This window comes from Rhinopithecus roxellana, chromosome 20, assembly GCF_007565055.1.
Source record: "Rhinopithecus roxellana isolate Shanxi Qingling chromosome 20, ASM756505v1, whole genome shotgun sequence".
NCBI lineage: Eukaryota > Metazoa > Chordata > Mammalia > Primates > Cercopithecidae > Rhinopithecus > Rhinopithecus roxellana.
In genome coordinates this window covers 26,208,963-26,225,877 of record NC_044568.1, presented here as the reverse complement: position 1 = coordinate 26,225,877, position 16,915 = coordinate 26,208,963, and the positions used below count along the sequence as shown (strand labels likewise).

The window sequence follows — 16,915 nt, the reverse complement described above, 5'->3', positions numbered from 1 at the left end:
ATCAATATCCTTCATTAATCTAAACTTAAAAATCATTACTTAAAAATCTAAACTTAAAAAACAGTACACATGGCCGGGCGCGGTGGCTCAAGCCTGTAATCCCAGCACTTTGGGAGGCCGAGACGGGCGGATCACGAGGTCAGGAGATCGAGACCATCCTGGCTAACACGGTGAAACCCCGTCTCTACTAAAAAAATACAAAAAACTAGCCGGGCGAGATGGCGGGCGCCTGTAGTCCCAGCTACTCGGGAGGCTGAGGCAGGAGAATGGCGTGAACCCGGGAGGCGGAGCTTGCAGTGAGCTGAGATCTGGCCACTGCACTCCAGCCACTGCACTCCAGCCTGCAGGGAGATCTCGCCTGCACTCCGGCAGAGCGAGACTCTGTCTCAAAAAAAAAAAAAACAGTACACATGGCAGACAAGTATATGAAAAGATGCCCAATATCATATGTCACTAGGGAAATGCAAACTAAAACAACAGCCAGATACCATTATATACCTATTAGAATGGCCAAAATCCAGGACACTGACAACATTAAATGCTGACAAGGATGTGGAGCAACAGGAACTCTCATTCATTGCTGGTGGGAATGCAAAATAGTACAGCCACTTTGGAAGATAGTTTGGCAGTTTCTTACAAAGTTAAACATACGATCCAGCAATTGTGCTCCTGGGTATTTATCCAAATGAGTTGAAAACTTATGTCCACACAAAAAAACTGCGTATGTATGTTTATAGTAACTTTATTTATAATTACCAAAAAACAGGAAGCAACCAAAATGATCTTCAAAAGGTAAAAGGATTTTTTTTAGAAAGAAAAAAAAGAACGGATAAACTGTGCTATACTCAGACAATGGAATATTAATCAGCGATAAAAAGAAATAAGCTATCAAGCTACAAAAGACATGGAGGAGCCTTAAATGCATACTTCTAAGTGAAAGAAGCCAGTCTGAAGAGCTATATTCTGTATAATTCCAATTACATGACATTCTGGAGGAGGCAAAACTATAGAGACAGTAAAAAGATCAGGAGTAGCCAAGAGGTCAGAGATGGGGGAAGAAAGACTAGGTGAAGCATGGTTTTTTAGGGAGGCGAAACTATCCTGTATGAGACTATAATTATGGATATATGACATTACGCATTTGTCAAAACTCATAAAATCATATAACACACAGAGTGAACCCTATATATAAACTTTGGACTTCAGTTAATAAGAATGTATCAATATTGGTTTATCAAAGTGCTGGGATTACAGGCTTGAGCCACCGCGCCCAGCCCTCTGCTCAAATTTTCTATAAACCAAAAGCTGTTCTAAAAAATAGAATCTATTAATAACTTTAAAAAATGCTTCAGTATTAGCAAATAAAATGCAGTGATATAGAAAAGAATACAAAAGAATACTTTATTACCAAGTATTGTTTATGCTAGGAATACATAGTTGGCTTAACACTTGACACTCAATCAGTATGATTCATCTTATTAACAGTATAAGGAGAAAACCCATGTGATCATTTCAATGAACGCAGAAAAAGCATTTGACAAAATTCAACACCCATTCACAACACAAATTAAGAATAAAAGGGAACTTCTACAATCTGATAAAGGGTATCCATGAACAAACCTACAGTTACCATCATACTTAGTGGTGAAGTAAAATAGACACAGGATGTCTACTCACTTCTATTCAACATGTTACTGAAAATCTTTGTCATTGAAATAGGGCAAAAGCAGCAATAAAAGACATACAAGAGCAGAAAGGAAGAAGCAAAATTGTTTCTATTCACAGATGGCATCATCGTTTATGTAAAAGCCCTAAAGACTTTATAAAACAACTACTAGAACTAATAAATGAATTTAGAAAGTTCACAGAATACAAGCAATAAAACAAAAATTAAAAAACAAAAAAAAAACAAGAAATTTTATTTTATATTTGCAGCAAAAATGACAAAATGAAATTTGGTTTATTTTTATTTATTTATTTATTTATTTTATTTTTTTTGAGACTGAGTCTTGCTCTGTCAAGGCTGGAGTACAGTGGCACAATCTCAACTCACTGCAACCTCCACCTCCCGGGTTCAAGAGATTCTCCTACCTCAGCCTCCTGAGTAGCAGGGATTACAGGCACCTGCAATCACGCTTGGCTAATTTTTTGCATTTTTAGTAGAGATCGGGTTTCACCATGTTGGCCAGGCTGGTCTCAAACTCCTGACATCAGGTGATCCACCTGCCTTGGCCTCCCAAAGTGCTGGGATTACAGGCATGCACCACCACTCCCGGCTGAAATTTAAGACTTTTTTTTTTTTGAAACAGTTTCATTTTGTCTCCCAGGCTGGAGTGCAGCAGTGTGATCTTGGCTCATTGCAACCTCTGCCTCCCAGGTTCAAGCAATTCTTGTGCCTCTACCTCCCCAGTAGCTGGGACTACAGGCGCATGCCACCACACGAGTGATCTCTTGTATTTTAGTAGAGATGGGGTTTCACCATGTTGCCCAGGCTGGTCTCAAACTCCTGAGCTCAGGTGATCCACCTGCCTTGGCCTCCCAAAGTGCTGGCATTACAGGTGTGAGCCACCACGCCCAGCCTAAAACTTTAATTTACAAAAGTTAAGATAAATTTAGCACAAGATATACAAGCTCTCTACACTGAAAACTTGCTGATAAATTTTTTATTTTTTATTTTTTTTGACACGGAGTTTCACTCTTCTCGCCCAGGCTGGAGTGCAATGGTGGATCTTGGCTCACTGCTACCTCCACTTCCCAGGTTCAAGCAATTCTCCTGCCTCAGCCTCCTAGGTAGCTGGAATTATAGATGCCCACCACCACACTCGGTTAATTTTTGTATTTTTAGTAGAAACGGAGTTTCACCACGTTGGCCAAGATTGTCTTGAACTCCTGACCTCCGGTGATCCACCCGCCTTGGCCTCCCAAAGTGTTGGGATTATAGGTGTGAGCCACCATGCCCAGCCAAGAAAAAATTTTAAAGACCCAAATAAAGAAGAGATATATCCAGCTGGGAGAGGTGGCTCATGCCTGTAATCCCAGCACTTTGGGAGGCAGAGGCGGGCAGATCACGAGGTCAGGAGTTCGAGACCATCCTAGCTAACACGGTGAAACCCCGTTTCTACTGAAAATACAAAAAATTAGCCGGACGTGGTGGTGGGCACCTGTAGCCCCAGCTACTCGGGAGGCTGAGGCAGAAGAATGGCGTGAACCCTGGAGGCAGAGGTTGCAGTGAGCTGAGATCGCGCCACTGCGCTTCTGGCCTGGGGGACAGAGCGAGACTCCTCCTCAAAAAAAAAAAAAAAAAAAAATTAGCCGGGCATGGTGGTGGGCCCCTGTAATCCCAGCTACTTGGGAGAATCGCTTGAACCCAGGAGGTGGGGGTTGAGGTAAGCCAAGATCATGCCATTGTACTCCAGCCTGGGTGACAGAGCAAGACTCTGTCTTAAAAAAAAAACAAAAAGATGTCAATAGTCCACAAATTGATCTATAAAGTCAATGTAATGACAATAAAAATCTCATCAGACCTTTCTGCAGAAATTGATAAACTGATTAAAAAATTTATATAGAAACCTATAAGACCCAGAAAAGTCAAGAACAATGTTAGAGAACTTATACTACCCAACTTACTATAGAACTACAGTAATTAAAGACAACGTGGTACTGGCATAAGGACTGTTAGGCAGATTGATAAAACAGAATTGAGAATCCAGAAACAGTCCCACACTTACTGGCCATTTGATCTTCAACAAATATATGAAATCAATACAATATGGAAAGAAAATGCCTTTACTAAATGAGGTTAGAACAACTGGATATCCATATGGGAAAAACAAAAACAAAAACAAAACAAAACAAAACAAAAAAACAAAAAACCTTGACCCTTCATTCACACCATACACCAAAATTAACTCAAAATAGATCATAAATACAAACTCTAAACTATAAAACTTTTGGAAGAAAACACAGAAGAAATTATTTTATGATTCTAGAGTAGACAACAATTTCTTGTTTTTTTGTTTTATTTTGGTTTTTGTTTCTTTTCTTTTTTTGCAACAGGGTCTTGCTCTGTCACCTAGGCTGGAGTGCAGTGGCCTGATTCCAGCTCACTGCAGCCTTAATCTCCCAGGTTCAAGTGATCCTCCTGCCTCAGCTCCCTAGTAGCTGGGATTACAATTGTATGCCACCATGCTTGACTAATTATTTATAGAGATGAGGTCTCACGATGTTGCCCAGGCAGGTCTTGAACTCCTATGCTTAAGCAATCCTCCCACTCTGCCTCTTAAAGTACTGGGATTACAGGTGTGGGCCACTGTGCCCAGACAGAATTCTTAAAACACAAAAGGCATGAGCCAAAAAGGAAAAAAACTGGACTTCATCAAAATTTAAAACTTCTTTTCAAAATATACAGAGTTCAAGCCACAGAGAGGGAGAAAATGTTTGCAGTACATATATATGACAAACGCATTGCTCCAGAATATATGAAGAACACTTTACAGCTCAATAAAACAAACTATTTAAAAAATGGACAATTATTCAAACAGACACTTCCAAAAAGAAGTTATTCAAATGACCAACTGCATATGAAAAGATGCGCAATATCCTTAGTTATCAGGGAAATGCAAATTAAAACCACAATGAGATACCACTACACACACCAGAATGGCTAAAATTGACAAAGATTGACACTACCAAATGACGTGAAGCAACTGGAACTCTCATACATTGTTGGCAGAAGTATGACATGATCAAAACACAGTTGGTCTGGCAGTTTCTTAGAAAACCAAACATATACCTACCCTATAATCCAGCAATTCCAATCTAACATACTTGCCCAAGAAAAATTAACACACAATGCACATTTTCATAACAAAGACTTGTACAAGAAGGTTCATAGCAGCACTATTCATGAGAGCCCCAAACTGGAAACAGCCCACGTAGCCAACAAGATGTTTCTTGTTTACATTAAGTTCTAGAATAGGCAAAACTAATCTACGGGTTAAAAAACCCAGAACCAGTTATCTCTAGGGGAGTAGGAGTGGGAAATGATTGTGAAACGGCAGAAGGGAACTTTCTGGGATAACAGTAATGATGTATATCTGTTTTTTCTTTCGGTTTCTTTTTTTTTCCTTTTCTCACCTGGAAGTAACAATGTGTATCTTGACAGAGGTTTTAATTACAGAAGTATATATATATATATATATATATATATATTTTTTTTTTTTTTTAGAGACAGAGTCTCGCTCTGTCACCCAGGCTGGAGTGCAGTGGCACAATCTCAGATCACTGCAAACCCTGCCTCGTGGGTTCCAGTGATTCTCATGCCTCAGCCAAGTACATGCATTTTTAAAACTCACTGAATGATATATGTATTATTTGTGCATTTCATTGCATATAAATTTTACCTAAAACAAATGAACTATAAAAAATCCAAATAAATATTAAACTCTAGTTAATGTTATAATGCTGAAGTGTTTATGGGTAAAATGTACTGATATCTGCAACTTACTTTGAATGGATCAAAAAAGAAAACATGAATTGATGTATGGGTAGATGGAGAGAAATGTGATAAACCAAATATAAAAAAATGTGAATTGTGGAATCTAAATGATGTGTATAAGGGTGTTTGCCATATTCTTTCAACTTTTCTTTTTTTCTTTTGAGACGGGGGTCTCGCTCTGTCACCCAGGCTAGTGTGCAGTGACGCAATCACAATTCACTGTAGCTTTGATTCTTGGGCTCAAGCAGTCCTCCCATCTCAGCCTCTCGAGTAGCTGGGACCACAGTTGCATACCACCCTACCTGACTAATTTTTTCATCTTTTGTAGGATTGCTCAAGCAATCCTCCCGCCTCAGCCTCCCCAAAGTGTTGGGATTACAGGCATGAGCTACTGCACTTGGCCATCAGCTTTTCTATTTGTTTAGAAAACCATAATAAAAATTTGAAAATATATATGGACATGCAGCCAGGTCAAATAAACCAAAAACTTTTTTTTGAAAATATAGGCCGGGCACAGTGGCTCAAGCCTGTAAACCCAGCACTTTGGGAGGCCGAGACGGGCGGATCACAAGGTCAGGAGATCGAGACCATCCTGGCTAACACGGTGAAACCCCGTCTCTACTAAAAATACAAAAACTAGCAGGGCGAGGTGGCGGGCGCCTGTAGTCCCAGCTACTCGGGAGGCTGAGGCAGGAGAATGGCGTAAACCCAGGAGGCGGACCTTGCAGTGAGCTGAGATCTGGCCACTGCACTCCAGTCCGGGCGACAGAGCGAGACTCCGCCTCAAAAAAAAAAAAAAAAAAAGAAAATATAAATACAAGCAACAGACCTCAAAACTAAAGCTAATATACCTTCTAAGAAACAAATTAGAAGGAATTAAAATGTAATTGATAATAACTATGTCCAATACTGCATGATTTATAATAGTGTAAAATTAGAAATGCATGTCCCATAACAGGTGTTTGTTGAGTAAATTATGGTCTAATTGTATCTAACATACTATATGTATGTGAAGTACTTATTTTGTTTATTGTGTATTGTCTATCAGCTAGAATCAAAGCACATAGAAAACAGGGGTATTGATTTGTTTTGTTCACTGCTGTATTCTCTTTGCCTGGAAAAAAGCCTGCCAAGTAAAAGCTGTTTAATAAATTGTTATTGAATGAATAAACAATGGAATATTTTGTAGCCATTAAATGATGTCGAACATTATTTAATGACATGTTCATAATATATTCTAATGTGAACAAAGAGTACAAAACACTACATGAGCAAAAGATACAGACAGCTTATAGAAAAAGAAATGCAAATGGCCCTTAAACATGAACATATGATCAATCTTGCTCATAATAAGAGAAAAGTAAATTAAAGTTACACTGAAATATCATTTTCCATCTATCGAACTGGCTAAAATCCAAAAGTTTTATAACACATTCTGTAGCAAGTCTGTGAGGAAACACACACTCTCATACATTGTTGGTAGGAACTAAAATGGTACATCCCCAAGGAGAGAAATTTGGCAATATCTAGCAAAATTACACAGGCATTTCCCTGTGGCCCAGCAATCCCACTTTTAGGAATCTAAGTTATAGATACACAGGCAAACAATGAAAAATGACATATTTACAAGACTATTCATTGCAGTACTTCTTTTTTTTTTTTTTTTTTTTTTTTTGAGACGGAGTCTGGCTCTGTCGCCCAGGCTGGAGTGCAGTGGCATGATCTCTGCTCACTGCAAGCTCCACCTCCCGGGTTTACGCCATTCTCCTGCCTCAGCCTCCCGAGTAGCTGGGACTACAGGCACCCGCCACCATGCCCGGCTAGTTTTTTGTATTTTTTAGTAGAGACGGGGTTTCACCGGGTTAGCCAGGATGGTCTCGATCTCCTGACCTTGTGATCCGCCCGTCTCGGCCTCCCAAAGTGCCGGGATTACAGGCTTGAGCCACCGCGCCCGGCTGCAGTACTTCTTAAATGAGCAAAAGACTTGAAAACAACCCAAATGTCCACTAGCAGAGAACTGGCTGAATAAACTATGCAGCTATAAAAGAGAAAACGGAAGATTTATATGTACCACTGTGTAGCAGTCGCTAAGACACTAAGTTTAAAAAGTAAGATGCAGGCCAGGTGTAGTGGCTCAAGCCTGTAATCCCAGCACTTTGGGAGGCCGAGGTGGACGGATCAGGAGTTCGAGGTCAGGAGTTCGAGGCTAGCCTGACCAACATGGTGAAACCCCCGTCTCTACTAAAAATACAAAAAATTAGCCAGGAGTGGTGGTGCGCGCCTGTAATCCCAGCTACTTGGGAGACTGAGGAAGGAGAATCGCTTGAACCTGGGAGGCAGAGGTTGCAGTGAGCCGAGATTGCACCACTGCACTCCAGCCTGGGCGACAAAGTGAGACTCCGTCTCAAAAATAAAAATTAAAATTAAATTAAAATAAAAATTAACGGCCGGGCACAGTGGCTCACGCCTGTAATCCCAGCAATTTGGGAGGCCGAGGCAGGTGGATGACGAGGTCAGGAGATCCAGACCATCCTGGCTAACACAGTGAAAACCGGTCTCTACTATTAATACAAAAAAATTAGCCGGGCGTGGTGGCAGGCGCCTGTAGTCCCAGCTACACGGGTGGCTGAGGCAGGAGAATGGCATGAACCCGGGAGGCGGAGCTTGCAGTGAGCAGAGATCGCACAACTGCACTCCAGCCTGGGCGACAGAGCGAGACTCCGTTTAAAAAAATAAAATAAAAATAAAATAAAATAAAAATTAAAAGATGCAGAAAAAAATATATAGTAGGCTACCTTTTGTGTAAAAATGGGAGCGAATATGAAACCATAGATTATTTGCATGTCTTTTCAAAAAAGAAGCAATTTAAGAATAAATTTAAAACTAATTAAAATAAGTCATCTACAGAGAAAGGGAGAGAGCAGAGGAGGAAACATGGATAACTGTATCTAATTTTATTAGTTTTAGAACCCAACAGATGTTTTTCATAGTTAAAAAAAATTAAATCAAAAAAATGCAAAACAATTTCTAAAAATCAAAAACAAACAAATGAACCAATGAACCAAATTCTGTGCTCTATGTCAAAGGTCACCAAACTATGATCTGCAGTCCAAATCTGGCCCACCAACTGTTTTCATGAATAAGGCTTTACTGGAACACAGTTATGCCCATTTACATATAGTCTATGGCTGCTTTTGAGATACAGTGACAGAGCTGAGTAGTTACAACAGAGACCATATGCGCCGCAAAGCTCAAAATATTTACTATCTGGTCCTTCAGAGAAAAAGTTTACTGACTCCTACTCTATATTAAGTTAGCAGTGTAACCACACAGAAAATTATTTTAAGAGACTTGAAATAAAGAATTTTGTATATCCTGAGAACAAAAATCAACTAAACAAAAACCCCTTAAACAGTGGGTTTGTAGTGGTGACGTTGGATTTGTTCTTTGAAAAGATTATAGACATGTATGAGTATGTATTGTGTGATTATACATTTTATATAATGTGATTATATATTTATATATGTATGGGTATATATATGTACATATATAATACATTAATTTCATTGGGAACCAATATTCTCAGATAAAGGAAATACAAATATAAAAATGTAAAATGTAGGATAAAAGAACAGCTAGAGGCTGGACGCAGTAGCTCACACCTGTAATCCCAGCACTTTGGGAGGCCGAGGTGGGCAGATCACAAGGTCAGGAGTTCGAGACCAGACTGGCCAATATAGTGAAACCCCATCTCTACTAAAAATACAAAAATTAGCCAGGTTTGGTGGCACACGCCTGTAGTCCCAGCTACTTGGGAGGCTGAGGCTGGAGAATCGCTTGAACCTGGGAGGCAGAGGTTATGGTTAGCCGAGATTGAGCCACTGCACTCCAACCTGGACAGCAGAGCAAGAATCTGTCTCAAAAACAAACAAACAAACAAAACCCAGCTAGACAGACACATATGTGATCAAGCAATTACAGTAAAATTATAACTGTAGAATGAAGGTCATGGTATCTTCACTATAAATGTTCTTCAACTTGTCTGTCAGCTTCATAATTACAAATTTTCATAATGAAATGTTAGAAAAAATTTATAAAATAAAAAAATCCATTATGTTTCATTTCAATTGGAAATACTGGTAAGAACTCAAGATTTATTTTCATTTTCTAAAAATCCGCATATTTCCTAGCTCTAATCCTTCAAAAAGTCTGAAAGCAATGACAATTTCTTTTTCCTTTTCTTTTTTTTTTTTTTTTGAGACAGGGTCTCACTCTGTCACTCAGGCTAGAGTACAGTGGTATAATCATAGTTCATTGCACCCTCAAACTCCTGGGCTCAGCTGATCCTCCTATCTTAGCCTCCAAAGTAGCGGGGACTACAAAGCATGTGCCACCATGCCGAGCTAATTTCTGTATTTTTTTTTAATTTCTGTATTTTTTGTAGAGACAGTGTTTTACTATGTAGCCTAGGCTGGTTTTGAACTCCTGGGCTCAAGCAATCTGCCCACTTCAGCCTCCCAAAGTGGTGGGATTACAGGTGCCAGCCAGCACATCCAGCCAATGATACTTTCCTTTTTTTTTGAGATGGGGTCTCAATTTGTCACCCAGGCTGGAGTGTAGTGGCGCAGTCTCAGTTCACTGCCACCTCTGCCTCCTGGGCTCAAGCAATTCTCCTGCCTCAGCCTCCTGAATAGCTGGGATTACAGGCACCCACCATAGCGCTTGGATAATTTTTGTATTTTTAGTAGAGGCAGGGTTTCGCCATGTTGGTCGAGCTGGTCTCGAACTCCTGATCTCAAGTGATCCACCCACCTCGGCCTCCCAAAGTGCTGGGATTATAGACGTTAGCCACCGCGCCCGGCCCATAATTTCAATAGCAATGAATATCCTGTGTCCACACTGTGGTTTCTAAATACCACTTCCTTAGAGAGAGTTGTTTTCAAAAATGGGGCAGGAAATACCTCAGATGAGCCTGGGATATCTTCTGCTGGAGAGCAAGGAGGCAATCAAAGACTACCATGGTCATGTCAAAAAGCCCAAGAGCCAATCAGAAATGGTTCCCACAGGCCAAAAATGGGAAATTTGCTTGTTATGAACAAGGAATACAATAATTGAAACATCAAATACATAAAACCTATGATTCATAATACAAGAAAAAAGATCACTTCATTGGTTACCTTTGGAGGTTGCTAAGACACTAATTTATTATTCTGAAATTTGGTCAATAAAGGAACAGAATGATACTAACTATATTACAATATATTCATGTTTATACACACAGAAAAGGGTCTCAAAGTTTTAATACCTCGAGGTTTTGATAGTGATGATCCTGGGTGATAGGGCTAGAGGTGGGATTTTCCTTTTTACCTAATTATAGTTTTAATTTTTTTTTTACAATAAATATGTATTGTCTCTGCACTAAAAGTTATTTTAGGGTTATAAAACAGTATGTGGCATATGAGATCATTATTGTAAAAAGGAAAAACAGTATTTTCTGAATTGCTAATAGTAGTACCCTCTGGGTAGTGAGATTAAGGTAATTTTAATTTTCTTCTTTTGGTTTCTCCATATTTAAAAAATCTTTGCTATAGTAAACATTAACTACTTCTATTTTAAAAAAAAGAATAAAAGGAAAGCTGGCACAGTGATATCCCTATAGTCCCAGCTAGCTGGGAGGCTGAGGCAGAAGCATCACCTGAGCCCAGAAGTTTGAGGCTGCAGGCTACTATGATCACATCTGTGAATAGCCACTGTACTCCAGGCTGGGCAACATAGGGAGACCCTGTCTCTATTTAAAAGAGAGAGAGGAAACAGAGAGAAAGAGAGAGAGAGAAACAATAATATCCTTTAAAAATAATGAGAACAGAAGAGTAAGAAATTTGCAATCGTTTTTTCTTTTTTTGAGATGGAGTCTTGCTCTGTCACCCAGGCTGGAGTGCAGTGGTGGGATCTCAGCTCACTGCAACCTTGACCTTCTGGGTTCAAGCAATTCTCCTGCCTCAGCCTCTCGAGTAGCTGGGACTACCGGCGCGTGCCACCATGCCCAGCTAATTTTTTTTTTGAGATGGAGGCTTGCTCTGTCACCCAGGCTAGAGTGTAGTGGCATGATCTCGGCTCACTGAAATCTCCACCTCCCGGGTTCAAGCAATTCTCCTGCCTCAGCCTCCCGAGTAGCTGGGATTACAGGGGCCTGCCACTGCACCCGGCTAATTTTTGTATTTTTAGTAGAGACGGGGTTTTACCATCTTGACCAGGCTGGTCTCAAACTCCTGACCTCGTGATCCACCAGCCTCGGCCTCCCAAAGTGCTGAGATTACAGGCATGAGACACCGTGCCCGGCCATAATTTTTGTATTTTTAGTAGAGACGGGGTTTCGCCATGTTGGCCAGGCTGGTCTCAAACTCCTGACCTCACGCCACGGCCTCCCAAAGTCCAGGGATTACAGGTGTGAGCTACCGCGCTCAGCCTTCTATAATCTTCTAAGACTTTCCAGGGCAAGTGTTCTGACTCATTGGCATGAATATCTGGTTCCTTTGGCTAATGTATACCTCAAATGGAAATGAGTGTTATTTCCCTCTTGTTGCCCCTAACCATTAAGATCACATTAACCAACCTCTAACTGACTTCCTGTGACATAAGATCTTTGAACCCAAACATAGAACACAAAGAAAGTAAAACAAAAGCTCTTAGTGAAGTTTTTCCAGAGCCCCTTTAATGAAGTAATCTTCTCTGCCCTCTACTGGTGATGAAAATAACATCTACTTGGAAATAAATGGAGGCATTTCCATAAAGCAGCAGTTAGTATGCTACGGGGACCTGGCTTGCTTTGCCAGGGGGTTCCCAAGACCCTCTCAGGGCGTCTGCAAGGTCAAAACCATTTCATAATAATACTAGGTCATGATGTGCCTTTTAATTCTCAAGCGTGTACTGAGTATGAAAGGCTTATTGATATGAGTTCTGATTTCATACTGCAACAAATCTTTAAGATATTAACTCTTGGCCAGGCGAGGTGGCTCACGCCTGCAATCCCAGCACTTTGGCAGGCCGAGGCAGGCAGATTACTTGAAGTCAGGAGTTTGAGACCAGCCTTACCAACGTGGAGAAACCCCATCTCTACTAAAAATACAAAATTAGCTGGGCATGGTGGCGCATGTCTGTAATCCCAGCTACTCGGGAGGCTGAGGCAGGAGAATCGCTTGAACCCAGGAGGTGGAGGTAGCAGTGGGCTGAGATTGCGCCATTGAATTCCATCCTGGGCAACAAAGGAGAAACTCCATCACAAAAAAAAAAAAAAAGATATTGCCTCTTGTTGAGCTTCTCTTCACTTTTTTCCCCACACAATTCATGCAGAGATTATCTTGTTGAGTTTTAGAATTGTATAAAAGAAGGCCGGACATGGTGGCTCACACCTGTAATCCCAGCACTTTGGGAGGCCAAGGCGGGAGGATTACAAAGTCAGGAGTTCGAGACTAGCCTAGCCAATATGGTGAAACCTGTCTGTTTCTAATTTTTTTTTTGAGATGGAGGCTTGCTCTGTCACCCAGGCTAGAGTGTAGTGGCATGATCTCGGCTCACTGAAATCTCCACCTCCCGGGTTCAAGCAATTCTCCTGCCTCAGCCTCCCGAGTAGCTGGGATTACAGGGGCCTGCCATCTCAAAAAAAAAATTAGCTGGGCATGGTGGCACGCGCCGGTAGTCCCAGCTACTCGAGAGGCTGAGGCAGGAGAATTGCTTGAACCCAGAAGGTCAAGGTTGCAGTGAGCTGAGATCCCACCACTGCACTCCAGCCTGGGTGACAGAGCAAGACTCCATCTCAAAAAAAGAAAAAACGATTGCAAATTTCTTACTCTTCTGTTATGGTAAAACCTGTTCAAGGAGAATCCCTTGAACCTGGGAGGTGGAGGTTGCAGTGAGCTGAGATTGTACCACTGCACTCCAGCCTGGGCAACAGAGCAACGCTCCATCTAAAAAAAAAAAAAGAAAGAAAAGAAAAGAATGTACATAATTATCTGAAAAGATGATTGAACTCTCCTCCCTTTTCCAACTACATATCTATGTGAGTCTAGGTTTTCTTCACGTACTTCAGTCAAAACAACCTATCATGACAGACTGGAGAAGCAGATATGAAAATCCAGCTGACTTCTTGGTTGGGCATGGTGGCTTATGCCTGTAACCCTAATCCCAGTACTCTGGGAGGTCAAGGCAGGCAGATCACCTGAGGTCAGGAGTTCAAGACCAGCCCGGCCAACATGGTGAAACCCCGTCTCTACTAAAAGCACAAAAAATTAGCCAAGCGTGGTGGTGCATTCCTGTAATCCCAGCAACTCGGGAGGCTTAGGTAGGAGAATCACTTGAACCCAGGAGGCGGAGATTGCAGTGAGCCGAGATTGCACCACTGCACTCCAGCCCGGGCAACAAGAGCGAAATTCCATCTCAAAAAAAAAAGTACAAAAATTAGCTGAGCATGGCGGTGGGTGCCTGTGGTCCCAGCTACAAGGGAGGCTGAGGCATGAGAATTGCTTGAACGCGGGAGGTGGGGGTTCCAGTGAGTCAAGATCATGCCACTGCACTCCAGCCTGGGTGATGGAGTGAAACTGTCTCAAAAAAAAAAAAAAAAAAAAAACCCAAAAAAACAAAACAAAAAAAACAGGGTCTTACTCTGTCACCCAGGCTACAGTGCACTAGTGTAATCTTGGCTCACTGTAGCCTAGACTTGGACCTCTCAGGCTCAAGCAATCCTCCCATCTCAGCCTCCCCAGTAGCTGGGACCACAGGTGTGTAATACCATGCATGGCCAATTTTTAAATTTTTTGTAGAGACAAAGTATCACTATGTTGCCCAGTCTGGTCTCAAACTCCTGGGATCCTGCCTCAGCCTCCCAAAGTGCTGGGATTATAGGTATGACCCACCTCACCCAGCCACTACAGATATTTTTAAATTCCCTAAGCAGCTAATATGATAAAATAGTAGACAGATTCATATAATATACAACAGACTACATCTACAAAATAATATAATTTTACACACTAATTCCTTTTCAAATAGGAATGTTTGAATTTCTGTAAATTAAATGAGTACATATATGTGTACTCCACCACATACTCATAGAGATTAGAAAGTCTTCTATAAATGAAGCATAATATACATGTTTCATGACAGACGATTACTTCCAGGATTTTTGCTTATTTAAACTTGTTCTCAGTCATATAATAGAGAGTTGCAGGCCAGGTGTAGTGGCTCAGGCCTGTAATCCCACCACTTTGGGAGGCCAAGGCAGGCAGATCACTTGAGGTCAGGAGTTCGAGACCAGCCTGGTCAACATGGCAAAACTCCATCTCTACTAAAAAGAGAAAAATTAGCTGGGCATGGTGGTGTGCACCTGTAATCCCCGCTACTTGGGAGGCTGAGGCAGGAGAATCGCTTGAACCTGGGAGGCGGAGGCTGCAGTGAGCCGAGATTGTGCCACTGCACTCCAGCCTGGGCAACAGAGCGAGAATTCGTCTCAAAAAAAAAAGAGTTGCAGTTGCAAGACAAATGACCTCTCAATTAGCAACTTAAAATTCTATTTTGCAGTCTGACTCTTAATTGAGACAATGTAGTATATTTACCATATTTTTAGTGGAAATAACCTAAATTCAAATTCTGCCACTTACTAGTCTGACATTGGGCAATTTCCAACGTACCTGAACCTTGGTTCCTTCATCCATAAAAATGGAATACAAGTAGTACCGATCCCAGGGGATCGTCATGAGGATTAAATGATGTATATGTAAACAGCCTACTATGGGGACTGATACTTAGTAGGCACTCATTTACTAATATTAATAACTTGTGTTCACTCCCCGCTGGTGTGGTGTAATGTTTGCAGAAGTTTTTGCAGTGTTGAGTATAAAATCTGAGACTGGGAAGTGATCCCCTTTGGCCTTTCATGTGCCCTTGCTAACTGTACAGATCCCGTCCCATCCCTTCCCCCAAATACACACCCCAATGATAAGTAGAGCTCTATCTCCTTTCCAAAAGCTCCAGATAACATCAGAGCCTCTATACTGAATAATTTGTCTGATTCTGAGAAGGGGATTCAGTAGATCTCGGGCCTAGGACCGTGTTCTGCCCCTAATTTGGACCGTGTTCTGCCCCTAATTTGACCACGTGATCTTGGACAGGTTACTTAATTTCTTCAGTGAGTCTTGGGTGTTCTCAGTCGTAAAAATAGTGCAGCTTCAACCACTCCCAATGTCCCTTCAGATTTTAGATTGGGAAGAAACTGTCCACGCACCACAGAGATTAAAAGCGACTGGAAACCCCTAAATACTCTCCCCAAACCCATTTCAAACGTCACTGCTTCCGATTTCTGGACTTCTTGGAATTTCGTACAAATCTCGTGTTCACGCTGGCCCCTGCGCCCTCACGCGGCTAGGACCTCACATTCTACGTCGCGGGCGTCCTACCCTCTCTGGAACTGTGTCCAGATCCCCTTCCCAAGAGCGCTGCAGTAGGACTGAATGAAATAACGGCGGCGCCTGACAGAGCTCAGCACAAGGCAAGTGCTCAAGAGATATTGGCTAATATCAGCAGTCAACGGATCCCGCGCCCTCCTTAAGCCTCGGTTTCCTCAAGGATGTAATGAGGACGGACAGAGACAATGCTCAAAGCCCGCAGCAGCGGGCGGAGGGTCCCTGGGCGGGCCTAAGGGGCGCACGCTGCGGGAGGCAGGGCAGCCCCGGAAGCCCGGCGGCCCTAAGAGTCCCTTGTATAGCCCAGCGCCGAGATGCGTCCTCTCACCTCCCGGGCTCAGCAGCAGCTTCAGTGCCTCCAAAATCCGATCCAGACTGCATGTCTCCTGAGCCCTGCTACCCACGGCCTGTCCCGGGGCCGCCATGACTGGAGTGTCACGCGACGCTCCCGACCCGCTCAGGCGCCTCGGCAGGGCGCCGCCGCCGCCATGTTGAGTGTGGCAGAAGGCGCTGGGCACACTATGGGGCGGGGTCCGCAGGGTGGGGCGGGGCCAAACCGGTCGGGAACGCCCCCTTCATTTTTTTTTCCGTCCTCACTTAGTCCAGGGGGTAGGAGGGAACCCAAAAATGGCTAACACAGTCTGCCCATGCGCACAATTTCAGAAGCTCAATATGATTAACCGCTATGTAAAGAAGGAAGAGAGAAGTAATTTATCATTAATCTATATTTCAATATGAAAATACTTAGGTACTCAACACTGGCAGACATAATAAAGCAGACAGATGCTTACATCTGCTTACAGTGAAACATGGATAAGGAAAAACAATATTCAGGCTGGGCGCGGTGGCTCACACCTGTAATCCCAGCACTTTGGTAGGCCGAGGTGGGCAGATCACAAGGTCAGGAGTTTGAGACCAGCCTGTCCAATATGGTGAAACCCCGTCTCTACTAAACTTAGAAAAA

The 16,915-nt window shown here is 42.2% G+C and overlaps 1 protein-coding gene across 2 annotated transcripts in view; it reads right to left on the bottom strand.

Annotated features, from left to right (window-relative positions):
• The window catches only part of LOC104655588 (transport and Golgi organization protein 6 homolog), a 94,007-nt gene extending 77,550 nt beyond the window's left edge, over window positions 1-16,457 (bottom strand). Inside the window, exon 1 of one of the 2 annotated variants that reach the window (XM_030925464.1) lies at window positions 16,280-16,457. In XM_030925464.1, the coding sequence (XP_030781324.1) occupies window positions 16,280-16,376 (97 nt within the window). In that variant the 5' untranslated portion in view covers window positions 16,377-16,457. The remainder of the gene's footprint in view (window positions 1-16,279) is intronic. The other variant, XM_030925465.1, reaches the window with a different exon arrangement.
• Between the last annotated feature and the right edge of the window lie 458 nt (window positions 16,458-16,915).